The sequence below is a fragment of the Papio anubis genome, chromosome 4 (genome assembly GCF_008728515.1).
Source record: "Papio anubis isolate 15944 chromosome 4, Panubis1.0, whole genome shotgun sequence".
NCBI lineage: Eukaryota > Metazoa > Chordata > Mammalia > Primates > Cercopithecidae > Papio > Papio anubis.
The window spans coordinates 102,462,905-102,476,965 of NC_044979.1; the positions used below are offsets into that span (position 1 = coordinate 102,462,905).

At 42.2% G+C, this 14,061-nt stretch overlaps 2 protein-coding genes across 9 annotated transcripts in view; one reads left to right on the top strand and one right to left on the bottom strand.

Moving 5' to 3' along the window:
* Window positions 1-3,407: 3,407 nt before the first annotated feature.
* Window positions 3,408-13,745, bottom strand: LSM5 (LSM5 homolog, U6 small nuclear RNA and mRNA degradation associated). Of its 5 annotated transcripts, XM_021935906.2 has the most exons (6): window positions 6,919-7,007; window positions 6,065-6,201; window positions 5,850-5,945; window positions 5,229-5,256; window positions 4,289-4,361; window positions 3,408-3,897 (listed from the first exon to the last, which is right to left on the bottom strand). In XM_021935906.2, exons 3-6 carry the CDS (start codon window positions 5,902-5,904, stop codon window positions 3,865-3,867), a joined length of 189 nt encoding a protein of 62 aa, XP_021791598.1. In that variant the 5' UTR covers window positions 5,905-5,945; window positions 6,065-6,201; window positions 6,919-7,007; the 3' UTR covers window positions 3,408-3,864. The 5 variants fall into 5 exon arrangements, with proteins under 5 accessions (XP_021791598.1, XP_009201402.1, XP_009201403.1 ...); XM_009203138.4 differs by lacking the exons at window positions 6,065-6,201; window positions 6,919-7,007 and adding an exon at window positions 13,170-13,745; XM_009203139.4 differs by lacking the exon at window positions 6,065-6,201 and having other exon boundaries at window positions 6,623-7,678.
* AVL9 (AVL9 cell migration associated) overlaps window positions 12,215-14,061 on the top strand; it is a 95,996-nt gene continuing 94,149 nt past the window's right edge. For all 4 annotated transcript variants that reach the window (XR_002520976.2, XM_009203140.4, XM_003896129.5 and 1 more), the window contains exon 1: window positions 12,215-12,566. Coding sequence is in view for 3 of the 4 variants with exons in the window: in XM_009203140.4 (XP_009201404.1) it covers window positions 12,474-12,566 (93 nt within the window). In the remaining variant the exon portion in view is untranslated. The remainder of the gene's footprint in view (window positions 12,567-14,061) is intronic.

Below are 14,061 nucleotides of genomic sequence, written 5' to 3' on the forward strand. Positions count from 1 at the left end.
CCAAGGCGAGTTGACCGCTTGAGGCCAGGAGGTTGAGACCAGCCTGGGCAATATGACAAGACCCAGTCTCCACCAAAAATACAAAAAATTAGCCAGGTGTGGTGGTGTGCACCTGTAGTGAGGGAGGATCACCTGAGCCCGAGAGGTCGAGGCTACAGTGAGCCATGACTGCTGCACTCCAGTCTGGGTGACAGACCCTGTCTTTTTTAAAAAAAAAAGATAAAAGGTAGCTGGGCATGGTGGCATGTGCCCGTGGATCTAGCTACTTGGGAGGCTAAGGTGGGAGGACTGCTTGATCCCAGTGGTTTGAAGCTGCAGTGAACGCTGATGACACCACTGCACTCCAGCCTGGGTGAGATAGCAAGACTTTGTCTCAAAACAAACAAAAAATGTCCAACATTCTTAAGTTAAATGCCCCAAACAATCTTCCCCAAATCCTTATTCTGTTCAGTCTTAACCAGAGAGGGTTTTGATGCTTAGGTGGTTAAAGTCCTTTCAGCAGCCACAACCCAAGCTGTCACTCATGGGAAAGCAATTCTTTTAGGGCCTCAGAAGTTACATTAGATATGCCTCAGATACATCACTTTTTAAAAATTGAGATGTAATTCATGTAACATGAAATCCACCCTTTTAAGGTTACAATTCAGTGATTTTTAGTATATTCACAAGGTTGTGCAACCATCTAATCCCAGAACATTTTCATCACCCCAAAAAACAAACCCATATCTATTAGCAGTTACTAATATAGTTGTCTATTTCTGTGAATTTGCCTGTTCTGGATCATATAAATGAAATATGTGGTCTTTTGTGTCTGGCTTCTTTCACTTAGTATAATGTTGTCACAGTTCATCCATGTTGTAGCACACACAAGTATTTCATTCATTTTTACAGGTAGATAATATTCTATTGTACGAATATACCACATTTCATTTATCTATCCATCCATCGATGGACATTTGGGTTGTTTCCACTTTGGGGCATTAGGAATAACGCTGCCGTGAAAAGTTCACACAAGTTTCTATGCAGACATGTTTTTAGTTCTTTTGGGTATGAACTGAGGAGAGAGGTTGCAGGGTCATATGGTAATTCTATTTAACTATGTGAGGAATCATCAAATTATTTTCCACAGTGCATGCATCATTTTACATTCGCACCAGCAAAGTACTGGGGCTCAAATTTCTTCATATCCCAGTCAATACTTGTAACATTCCTTTTTTATCATTATAGCCATCATATAGCACCCATGAAATGGTGTTTCATTGTAGGTTTTGAGACAGGGTCTCACTGTAACCCAGGCTGCAGTACAGTGATGCAATCATAGCTCACTGAAATCTCAAACTCCTGGGCTCGAGCAACTCTGCTGCCTCAGCCTCCCAAGTATGTAGGACTACAGGTGCACACCACTACACCTCATTAATTTTTAAAAATTTTTGGTAGAGACGGGGTCTCACTATATTGTCCAGGCTGACCTCCAACTGGCCTCAATCTATCCTCCCACCTCGACCACCCACAAGCACTGGGATTACAGACATGAGTCACTGCACCTGCCCTAACTCCTAGGATGAAAAAAAGAAGAGCTTGGGTATGACCATTTGCTCCACTAGGATAGCAAATAATAAAGGAGTGGAAAGAAGCAGGTGTTACATCATTTACTCACCACCAAAGGGAAAGACACAACAGTGGAGGGAAAGCATTGCCCCCAAGAGTTAGAAGCAAAGTGTGGGGCAACCAGCACATACTGTCTTCTGAGAATCAACTGTTAAATCCTTGAGAATTTTGCAAACCAGTTGTTAAAGCCACAGTAGCTTGAAATTAGCCAAGGCAGTAGTACTGACAACATGTAAATCAGAAAAAAACTACAAATCAGTGCTTTGTGTTTTGGAAAATAAAGTTGGATCCTTTTTCCTTGTGGTAATACTAAAATTCCAGATAGATTCCAGATTTAAATCAAATGCAGAAAACATAAAGTACCCAAAGAAAAGTATAATCAAAGCAAAGGTCTTTCCAACCCACGCGGACCAAATACAAAAACCATAATGGCCTAGGTCAACATGTAACTACATTAAAATACATCATTTATGTCAAAAATAGCACTAAGTGGCAAACTACAAACTAGGGAAATTATTAGCAAAATACATGACTAAGAGAAACCCATCAAGAATTCTTACAAATTAGTAAGAAAAAGACAAACATCAGTGGCAAAAGCCTCATCAGGTAAGTCATTTACAAAATACAGATGAGATCAAAATTAACCAAAGTGCTGGTGGCTCATGCCTTTAATACCAGCACTTTGGGAGGCCGAGACAGGTGGATCACTAGAGGTCAGGAGTTCAAGACCAGCCTGGCCAACAAGTTAAAACCCCATCTCTACTAAAAATATAAAAATTAGATGGGAGTTGTGGCACCCACCTGTAATCCCAGCTACTCGGGAGGGTGAGGCAGGAGAATCACTTGAACATGGGAGGCAGAGGTCGTGTTGATATTGCGACACAGCACTCCAGCCTGACTGGAGGTTGCAGTGAGCCGAGATCATGCCACTGCACTCCAGCGAGACTCTGTCTCCAAAAAAAAAAAAAAAGGAAAAGAAAATTTTTAGACATGCCAGGTTTTGCCTGTAAAAATGGCAAAGAGGAGAGAAGGTAGAACACAGCTAATGTTGGGAAGGATATAAATAGTACTATGAAAGACACCTGGCAAAAAGTTTTTTTTTGGCACAAAGTTTTTCTTGGCAACACAACATACACCCTTTGATCTTACATTTTTTAGTTTATTCTAGAAAAATAAAAATGTATAAAGATCTAGTTAGACTACTGTGGTCAGTAAGAATAGGCTAAATAATTTATAGTAAATCCATTTAATATTATGTATACATTAATGTTGAAATATTTGACATGCAAAGATATTCACCATTTAAATTCAAAAAATGGCTTAAGTGGAGAGTAAAAAATCAGGATGAACAAGTAAAATAAAATGTGTACTGAGAGTGGACTGAGAAAGTCTATGAAGACATACAGCAAAGCATGATCAACCTTCTCCTTTTTGCTTACTTATAATCCTACGATGTGTGTATATTACCTGTTTGTTTTTAATAGTTCTTTGACTTAATTTATACAGTTCTATGATCTTATTATCAGTTCCTTGATTTTACCTGAGTCCTAGAGTTCTTAGCTGTTTTTAGTATCCTTTACCTTAAAGCTCTGTCTCCACTAATTTCCTGGCAATTCAGTAATAATTACATTAAGGTAATAACCCTCTGAACCAATTTTATAAACAAATAGATAAAATTTGTATCTTTAGGGAAATTCCAATAGATAATTCCTGCATTTCTACAATGTGCATATATTACCTGTATATTGTTTGTTTTCAATAGTTGTTCATGGAATTTGAAATCAATAGAAAAATCCTCATTACAAAACAACAGCATTTTAATTTAATTTTCCAAGTGCTCATTTCCAGTTGTTTAAATGCACCTGTTCAAATCAAAGTTCATCATTTTGTTTGGAACGACTTTTGTTTGAGAATCAAATGGTCATGTAAATGAGAAAGCAAATAAGCATATAATGACAGAAAAGCAAGTGGCAAAATAACCACAATCTTTGTTCCACTGGCTACTGCAGTACAATAAATAAAATGACAGTTAACCAAAAACACCTTTATTTTCGTCTTCAAAGAAGAAGCTCTTTTCTTCTTTTTCCAGGATAATCATGATTAACTTACAAAAATGGGTACACATCTTCAAAGCACTTCCCTTTAACGGGAAACTTAGCTTTATGGGATTTAAACATTAGAAGGTGGGAAAAAAAAAATTCCATTTTCTTGTCATTAAAAGACAAAACAGAATCTAGCTAAGTCAAGGAAACTCATTCACACTTCAGGTCCTTCTCCTCCAGGAACCAGCTGCATAAAGAGGAAAAAGAGTTTATTAGTAACACAACAACCATGTCATCTAAAAATCCCTTGCTCTTCCTTAAGCCACCTTTGCCTGTCCCCTGCGCTCCACATTCCCATTTTCTCCAGATTGTCAATATCTATTCACAATTTCCAACATCATCAATTAATACTTACTATCTCAACAGCGATTAAAAATTCCAAGCAAACTAACCTTTAGACCCAATGCCTCTTCAATAGCTGAGCTTTAGGGCCCTGACCACAGAGAACACCCTTCCCATCTTACGCACCACTGGGCCATGATCATTTAGTTAAGCAAGCAACATTAAGGTTAGTTCTATAATCACTGCCCCAGAAAAATGGGCTTCCATCTAAACAAAACAGTTTCAATGTGTCTTACCATTGTTATATTATTTCCATTTAGCAAAATCTGATCTAATTTAGTAATCCTTCTTCCTTCTGGTGTGATTTCACTAAATGAATAGATAAAATACAATCAGGATAAACAGTGAAAATCAAAGCCAACATTTTGGAAATACTTTCCCTCCCTAAAAAGGTGATCCTTGTATACAAATTACTCTGAGGTTGGGCAATTATATCGACAATTTTCAGTTACAAAGGTTATCCACTAGGTAATGTAACCTTCATTAAAAGCAACAGAATGAACTCACTGACCTAAGATCCACATCTGTCAGACAGAGCTTCATAAAAAGAAGCCACAGCTTGCCCAGGAAATCAAATATGAAATGAAATGTTTTTTGGGTTTTGTTTTTTTTTTTAAGAGACAGGGTCTTGCTCTATTGCCCAGGCTGAGTACAGTGGTACAATCATAGCTCACTGCAGCCTAGAACTCCTGGTTCACGGGATCCTCACCCTCCAGAGCAGCTAGGACTACAGCTGCCCCCCACCATACCCAGCTAATTTTTAAATTTTTTATAGAGACAGGCGTCTCCCTTTGTTGGCCAGGCTGGTCTCAAACTCCCAGGCTCAATCCTCCTCATTTGGCCTTCCAAAATGCTGGGATTACAGGGGTGAGCCACCATGTCCAGTCTAAATGCTCTTACTATCAGTTCCTTGATTTGACCTGAACCCTAAAATTCCTAGCTCTTTTTTTTATCTTCTACCTTAAAACTGTGTCTCCACTAATTGTCTAGGAGTTTACTAATAATTAAATTAAGGTAATAACACTGATCCAATTTTACAAGCAAACAGATAAAACTTCTATCTTTAAGGTTATTCCACCAACAGGTAATGTTTTCTCATAAATAATTTTACTCAAAAGTAGTAAAACTGTCTTTAATTAAGAAGAGATTCCCCCTCAATTCTTTAACACTACTCACAACTCAGTGACATCTTCCAGTACCATATCTGAAATTCGGTGTTAAGAAAACAAATAGAGAATTTACTCCAGCTTCTGCCTTTGTTCAGCTTTTCTTTTCTTTTCTTTTGAGACAAAGTCTCGCTGTGTTATCCCAGCTTAAGTGCAGTGGTACACTCACACCTCACTGCAGCCTCCACCTTTTGGGCTTAAAGGATCCTTCTGCCTCGGTCCCAGAGATTAGCTGGGCCCACAGGTGTACGTCACCATGCCCAGCTAATTTTTGTAATGTTTGTGGAGACAGGGTTTCATCATGTTGCCCAGGCTGGTCTCAAACTCCTGGGCTCAAGCGATCCACCCACCTTGCCCTCCCAAAGCGCTGGGATTACAGGTGTAAGCCACTGGGCTCGCTTGTTCAGTTTTAATTATAATGTTTAACACAACGGCTCAAATTCAAAATGTTTGTTGTTGATAGGAACTTTACCGTCTTTCAATACATACCTCTTAAAACATTATCATAAGTTCCCTGAAAATGAACTGATTTTATTATAATAATCACAAATATACTGATTGTCTATAGTTCTTACGTTATTAAATACTTAAGAAAAACCTATACCACCACCACCACCTTTTAAAAGGATACTGACAAAGTCATCAAATCCTAGAAGAGTACCAACAATTTCCTTATCACTCTTCATCACAATGTGAATTCTTGATCCTATACATTTGTCCACAAGCTCTGAGGAGGGAAAAAATATTATTTTACCATTCATTATTTCAACAAATATTTGAGTGCCTACTGGCACTCTTACTTGCATATAGTGAAAGAAAAACCAGGAAAAACATTCATTCAATAACTTTAGGTCTTATAATACAAATCTCAGTTTAAGCACAGCATCTGGCGCGTAATGAGGATTCCAAAAGAGTCTGTGGCATGAAGGAATGAAAACTTTTCAATCACGGCCACGACCACTAGTTCAATCACTCTTCACCAGCTACAAAAACATAAGAGGAGATAGGTATAATTATATTCACCGGAAACTCTCCTGTCACTGCTTCCCTCCCCCAACTCTGTCTATCCTCTGTGCTCTGACGGCAGCTTGAACATCTCTTTAGCCAGCCTAGCATTATGTAGCAGGATGTCTACTTGTCCAGTATTCTCTCCTCCACTGGCTTGTGTGCTATTTGAAGGCAATGGCTATGGTTTAAGTTTATCGTTGAAAAATGCCCAGGCACGGTATCTCGTGTATAGATACTGTTACTACTTATTGAATGAATAAATAACAAACAGAGCTAGTTTCCAGATTCCTCATTTAAGGCTCATTCCGGACCCGGGTGTTAGTGTCAACCATATACATAACATGGTCTATCTAATCTGGGGATCTCGAAAGCCAGGTTGAGAAGTTGGCCTACTACCTATCACACTGCAGAGGCGGGCTCACAACAAAGGAGGCCGACAACACGTTCACTAAATGTGGACCTTCTCCAGTGACGGTCTGCTTTGAGGAGTCAGAAATCCTTGCCCGGAGGAGCCCGACCACGTTAAAGAGCAGGGGCGGCCTGCTGCCTTGAAGACTTGGAGCCGAGAGTCGAACCGCATTTGGTCCTATACATTTCCCCACACTCGGCCAGGGCCTGCCTCGGAACAGCCCCTCGGCCCCTAATCCTGAACTTCAGCTCCCGGTTCCTGCTCCCCAAAGGACGGCGATTACCTAACGGCAGCAGCTGCGACGGGTTGGTAGTAGCGTTAGCCGCCATGGCTACGCCGGAAGTGGCCTGCCTTCATCGACGGTGGGACGACTTTGAAAAGCGCGCTTCCGCTTTTTGCGCAACCCATACAGGCTCGACCAATCTGAGGCCGAGCGTGCGATCTAGTCTATCGCGTGGATCGCGTTCACTGCCTTTTTTCCCAAGCAAGTGAGATCCGGTGAAATATTTCCTGCTCACTGGACATTGTACCATCTCGGCAGATACCCATTCTGCCCTCGAAGTTTTGGAGAGACGTTGAAGATATTTTGCCTTGTGAATAAATTGTTTCTGTAACCTTTGAGTCGTCTTCCCCCGTAAAGTTGCATTTCCTCTCAAGCCAGAATCTTCAAACCAGTATAAATCAATTCGTATTTCCTGCCATCAATTAACTGTTACATTTTTCGTCACAACTACTCATTAAAGAATCTATTGTTACTTTTTAAAGTCCAGTGGATTGAAAGTCTGCAACTAGCCTTTTTAAAAAACTTTTCTTTAGTGGGGATTTAAAATACGTTTTTTAAACTTTTTACTACTTTAATTCATCGTTCTTCTCTTTTTATGTCTGGTAGTTTTATTTATTATAGGCTTTTAAATTCAGTTTCTTCAACAATTCTTGTCTAACAGGCGACCACCAGATGTCACTCTAAATTATTCCAGAAGTAGAAAATCATGCTTTCCACTTCTGTTTGAAAACAGCAAATTATCGGCCCTAGTCTGTTTTATATTTGTATCCTAGGAAGTTAAAGCTAAACAGTCTAGGTCAGGCGCAGTGGTGACGACTGTAATCCCAGCACTCAGGGAGGCGGAGGCGGGCAGATCACCTGAGGTCAGGAGTTCGAGACCAGCCTGACCAACATGGGTGAAACCCCGTCTCTATTAAAAATACAAAAATTAGCTGGACGTGGTGGCGTGTGCCTGTAGTCCCAGCTACTCGGGAGGCAGAGGCAGGAGAATTGCTTGAACCCGAGAGACAGAGGTTGCAGTGAGCCTAGATCATGCCACTGCACTCAAGCCTGGGCAACAAGAACGAAACTCTTGTCTCAAAAAATAAAGCTAAGCAAGAAATTCATCATTCTTCACAGACTGAGTTCCTCAAGGCTGAGAATTATGGGAAGCAGTAGTTTACATGATTAAATTTCGTTTTGATTTAAATGACTTTGGTTCAATTACCATGGTCAGTTATTTGACAATGGGCAAGTTATTTTAACTTTTTAAGTTTCAATATACCCATTGGAAAAAATGGGGACAATAGTATCTACTCATAAGATTAATGTGAAGATTAATTGAGATAATCTATGAAAAGTGGTCAGCATAGGACATGGCACATAGTAAGCCCTTTTAAACGTGAGCTGTTATTACTTATCCTTGTTTCCTAATACATGATGTCTGGCTCAGAGTGAAGCTACATAAAGCTGGCATTGCTAGCTGGTTTTGCATTCATCTTATTTTTATAACCAGACATAAGCCACTTTAAGGAAGCAATTTCTTATTTTATACACTGTGCACACATTTTCAGGCATACTGTAGGGTCTAATGAATATTCTTTAAATTGACTCTCACTATTTCATTCATACCCGTCAACATTCTCCTTACTCTTCATAAGATTTTAAACACAAAGTAATGTCAAATTTGTTTGTGACGCTTCTTTCTTTCTCTTTCTCTTTTTTTACTTCTTTTTGTCCAATCCTCATTTGGTTGAAACCCGCCTCTTTTCCTGGTTTTCCTTTTCTATTCCTATTCCTATTTTATTTTCCTCATACCATACTGATAGTATGGGCCAAATTCAAAACATTGTTGTTACTTGATAGAGTTTTTAAAAATTAGAAAAATAGGCTGGGCACAGTGGCTCACGCCTGTAATCCCAACACTTTGGGGCACCAAGGTGGACGGATTATGAGGTCAAGACATCAAGACCATCCTGGTCAACATGTTGAAACCCCATCTCTACTAAAAATACAAAAATTAGCTGGGCGTGGTGGCACACACCTGTAGTCCCAGGTACTCAGGAGGCTGAGGCAGGAGAGTCGCTTGAAGCCGGCAGACGGAGATTGCAGTGAGCCAATTGTGCCCTGCCACTGCACTCCAGCCTGGCGACAGAGCGAGACTCCATCTCAAAAAAAAAAAAAGAACAGAATAAACATTAGCAATTTTGAATGCCACTAATAAAGAATAATCTCCTTATAATCTGAAAAAGGAGCAATATATAGTTCACTTACACAGTAGAGTTAATGGGGATTTCAGGAAGAGAGTGGTATTTTTATTTTATTATTTTCTCTCCTGAGGTGACACTCAAAAAGGAAGAATAGGCCAATTCCAAATGGAGAGTTGTTATGAACTTGAAAATATGTCATAGCTCTATGTCTCAATGATTTTTCTCCTTTTAAGTCTTAAGTAGAAAACGTAAAATAGAATTTATAATTTATCATAAAATACATGTAACTACCAAAGGCTCTTCGATGTATTATATGTTTAGAAAGGCATTTCTAATTTTCTCCCCTGAGTTAAATGAGACATTTTATTATTTTCCCAATAGACAATTGTCCTTGTGGACAATATCTTGTTAATGAATTTATTCTACATTAATACAACTCATTTAAAACGCAATGTAAGGTGTGCATGGTGGCAGGCAACTGTAGCCCCACCTACTCAGGAGGCTGAGGCAAGAGGATCCCTTGAGCCCAGGAGTTTGAGGCCAGCCTGGGCAACATAGCAACACCCCATCATATTTTAAACTTTATTAACCTCACTCTGTTACCCAGGCAGGAGTACAGTGGTGTGCTCACAGGCTCAAGTGATCCTCCCATCTCAGCCTCCTGAGAAGCCAGTACCACAGGCATGTGCCACCAAGTCCGGCTATTTATTTTTTATTATATTTTGTAGAGATGAGGTCTCATTACATTGCTCAGGTTGATCTCGAACTCTTGGACTCAAGTGATCTACCCGCCTTGGCCTCCCAAAGTGCTGAGATTACAGGTGTGAGCGGCCGGGCCCCACTTATATTCTAAACTCTTAAGTGGCCCAGTCTGTATATTTAGAGACGAAAAAAATTCTGGAAATTCCCTTGTTCACTTTCTCTCTCAATTTTCCCAGTTACTTTTTCTTTCTTTCTTTCTCTCTCTCTCCCTTTCTTTCTCTTTTTGAGATGGAGTCTCACTCTGTCATCTGGGCTGGAGTGCAGTGTAGTGACCCGATCTCAGATCACTGCTACCTCCACCTCCGGGGTTCAGGCGATTCTCCTGCCTCAGCCTCCCTAGTAGCTGGGATTACAGGCATGCACCACCATGCCCGGCTAATTTTTGTATTTTTAGTAGAGATGGGGTTTCAACCATGTTGCCCAGGCTGGTCTCCAACTTTTGGCCTCAAGTGATCTGCCCGCCTCGGCCTCCCAAAGTACTGGGATTACAGGCATGAGCCACTGTGCCTGGCCCTGTTTTTACATACATCTTTTTTTTTTTTTTTTTTTTTTGAAAGGAAGTCTCCCTCTTGTCCCCCAGGCTGGAGTGCAATGGCGCAATCTTGGCTCACTGCAACCTCCGCCTCCCAGGTTCAAGCAATTCTCCTGTCTTAGCCCTCCGAGTAGCTGGGATTACAGGTGCCTGCTACCACGCCTGGCTAATTTTTGTATTTTTTAGTAGAGATAGAGTTTTACCATGTTGGCCAGGCTGGTCTAGAACTCCTGACCTCAGGTGATCCACCCGCCTTGGCCTCTCAAAGTGCTGGGATTACAGGCATGAGCCACCACGCCTGGCCCTTATAGATATCTTTAAAAGGTGTTCAATTAGATGGTAATTTTAGCCATGTCAATTGTGGAAAATATCAAGACAGTTTATATTAAGAAAATATTAATAGTTAACACATCCACAGTTGACATCTCGAAACAGTTAATATATTAAGAAAACAGTTAATATATTCTGCATACAGGGAGCAATATAGTTTTACAGTTTTCTGAGCCAATGCCAATAATTTTGTAATACAGAAATGTATAGCAACATCTTGAAAAATGTCTACAGTATTAGCATTAAAACAGTTCTATTGAATCACAGAAACTAAATTTGATTTAGGAAGCCTACTGTTTTTCTCCGCTATGCTTAGATTAGAACAGAGCTCCTTATTTTTCAAGACCAGAAGTGCAAAATATCATAGTTACTGTAGTAATCTCTAATTCTACTTGAAGCAGACTCCTATCCTTTAGGTTATTTGAAAACTGTCGTAGATAAGACTTGTTAAATCTGCTAGTGTTTCTAGAATGCACTTTAAATTGACATGAGATTCACTGCTTTAAAAAAAAAATTGCAGTACAGTCAGTAATTAAAAAACCCTGGTGACAACAGAACCCATATATTTTGTATTGACCTTCCTTCCTCCCACTCCACCAAAGCAGAAGCTAAAAACCTACAACCTACACATATCAACCTGCTCCTCCGCTGCTCATAACCATTTTTCAGGTGCAGAAGGAAGGGGTTGTGGGGGCTGGGCTTCATGTGGGGCAGGTGGGAGGAGTTGCAAAGGAGTCAGGTTGAGAGGCTTGGACTCTGCTTTCAAGGTAATAGGCTCAGAGTACTAAACCCAAAAAGAGATGGAATGAAAATAATATTCTTTTAAAATCGCAGGACTAGAATAACCATTTTACAGGTATCCAAGTAAACTTCCTTTATTGTCAAGGATATTCGGTTTCAGGTTTTAAATGCGTCTCAGATTGCTACACATAATATTTAAATGAAGGGGAAAAAAGCTCTAGAAACAAACAAACAAGAATTCTCGGGTAAGCAAGTAATTTAAAGGCTGAATACACAGATACGCAACCTCACCAGTATGCTCCATGTTATTACATATTTGAGAATAAGGACGGAGGCCACAGAGGCAAAGGTAAGGAGGTGAAGGAATCGGACACTCGGAGAGTGAATCGAAAAGATGCCAAAAAGCAAGGAAAACAGAAAAGAAGAGGGAAGGGGGAAAACTCTAAGGAGGAAAAAGAGAAGGCAAAAGAGAAGGAAGTGCTTTGAGATTGAATCCAGGGAGGAAAAAGCAGGTGTGCCACGCCGCACCTCCAGGTCCCGCGGACACTACAGGCTCCGCAGGCCCAGCCGCCCAGGTCACGTAAGCCCCACCCCGCCGCTCCACGTCAAGGCCCCCTCCGGTCCCCCCCCCAACCCCCCGAACCCCTGCCCCCGTCCAGTCGATCGCTTTTTTCCTAGCCCCACCCCGTTCCCCCAGGCTCCACCTCGGTCTCTCAGAACGCCCCCCGTCAGGGCCCTCCCGGCCTTGCCCCGCCCCGCCTCGCCTCGCCGGCGGCTGCCGCCGCGTCAGGTGACAGCCCGGAAGCTGCGGAAGCGGATGAGAGAAGGGCGTCCGCGGCCCTGGGGGCGGGAGCTGCTCTCCCTCCACAGATCTCCCGGTGCGGCCCTCATGTGCTGCGCTCGCTGACACTCGAAATCCGCGGCTCTCCGCACACGGTGGGATTGTCAGACCCGCTGCCCTTGGCGGTCGAAGTCGTAGTGTGGGCCCGCGGCGGCCGCCCATGGAGAAGGCCAGGAGAGGCGGGGATGGCGCCCCCCGGGGACCCGTACTGCACATCGTGGTTGTTGGCTTTCACCATAAGAAGGGCTGCCAGGTGAGGAAAGGGCCCGCCCCCGCCCCCGGCCGTTCGGGCGTTCGCCCTTCCCGGCGCCCCCTGCCCTTCTTCTGTGTGCCCAGCTCGCGTCGTGGAGTCCTCCCCACAGCACCCGCGACCCTTCGCCTCTCAACCTGACTCCTTTGCAACTCCTCCCATCCGCCCCACATGAAGCCCAGCCCCCACAACCCCTTCCTTCTGCACCTGAAAAATGGTTATGAGCAGCGGAGGCGCAGATTGGTATGTGTAGGTTGTAGGATTTTAGCTTCTGCTTTGGTGGAGTGGGAGGAAGGAATCGAAGACCGGCCCCACTGTCTTGCCCGTCCATCATTGTCTCCACTGGCTTTCTGGGTGTCCACCTATAATGGGAGTCTAGAAAAATTCAGTGCTTGGACTCTGCTTTCAAGGTAATAGGCTCAGTGGGCTTGCATACTAATGCTTCAGGTAGCTTGCGCACCTGCAGCCTCTGTAGAAAAATCAGCTTCCTTTGTTTATCTGATGGAAGCCTTGGAATCTGTCGTGTTAAGTACGGTTGTCGATTAACCCTGCTTCCCCCTTCCCACTGGTCCTTAGTTTTGCTATTTCATCTTCTCCGGATTTTACCTTTTGGTGAGAGATTAATCTCTCCAGATCAACCGCAATAAGAGAAAGCGTATTACCGACCAAACCGTTCAAATATAAAGGCGTTTTTCAGCAGCCTCACTGAATCTTTAATCCATCATCTGAAATGGAATATTTGCGATCTGTATATTGAAGGCAAGAGAACAAAATAGAAACAGGATTATCTAATGAGCAAGCAAACACTGGAAGGGAATGATGTCATAATGTGCTAGTGAACAGTAAATTGAAATGCTTTTTTGAAGTATTAAAAATAGTAATGGCCACCACTAGCTCATGAAGCGTTTAGTTTCTTGCATTCCGCAGGAAATGTAACATTTTAGAAGACGTATTGGCAAAAATTAAGTTCTCTAGGGAATAACAGAAAAATGATGGGAGTGAAAAAACTGTGTTTGTGCGTAATTTTGAAATATATCCTCACACCTGTAGTGGCAGCACTTTTAGAGACTGATATGAAAGGATCACTTGAGCTCAGGAGTTTGAGACCAGCCTGGGTAACAAAGGGAAACTGTCTCCACAAAAAATTTTAAAAATTAGCTGCATGTGATAGCGCACTTGTAGTCCCAGCTAGTCGGGAGGCTAAGTTGGGAAGATCTCTTGAGCCCAGGAGGCTGAGGCTACAGTGGCCCTTGATCCCACCACTGCACTCCCGCCTGGATGAGAGAGCAAGACCCTGTCTCAAAAGAAAATTTTGGCGCCGGGTGCGGTGGCTCAATTCTGTAATCCCAGCACTTTGGGAGGCCGAGGCGAGTGGATCACCTGAGGTCAGGAGTTCGAGACCAGCCTGGACAACATGGTGAAACCCCCGCCTCTACTGAAAATACAAAATTAGTTGCACGTGGTGGCACATGCCTGTAATCCCAGCTACTTGGGAGGC

Bases quoted from the DNA above. Each gene is read 5' to 3' on its own strand.
- LSM5 (XM_021935905.2), bottom strand. From the start codon at position 6,024: ATGCAAGTAAGAGTGCCAGTAGGCACTCAAATATTTGTTGAAATAATG. The intron at 5,257-5,849 runs GTATCCTTTTAA...ACCGAATTTCAG, and splicing joins AGGATTTGATGACTTTGTCA to ATATGGTACTGGAAGATGTC. The intron at 4,362-5,228 runs GTGAGTAGTGTT...CTATTCATTTAG, and splicing joins CTGGAAGATGTCACTGAGTT to TGAAATCACACCAGAAGGAA.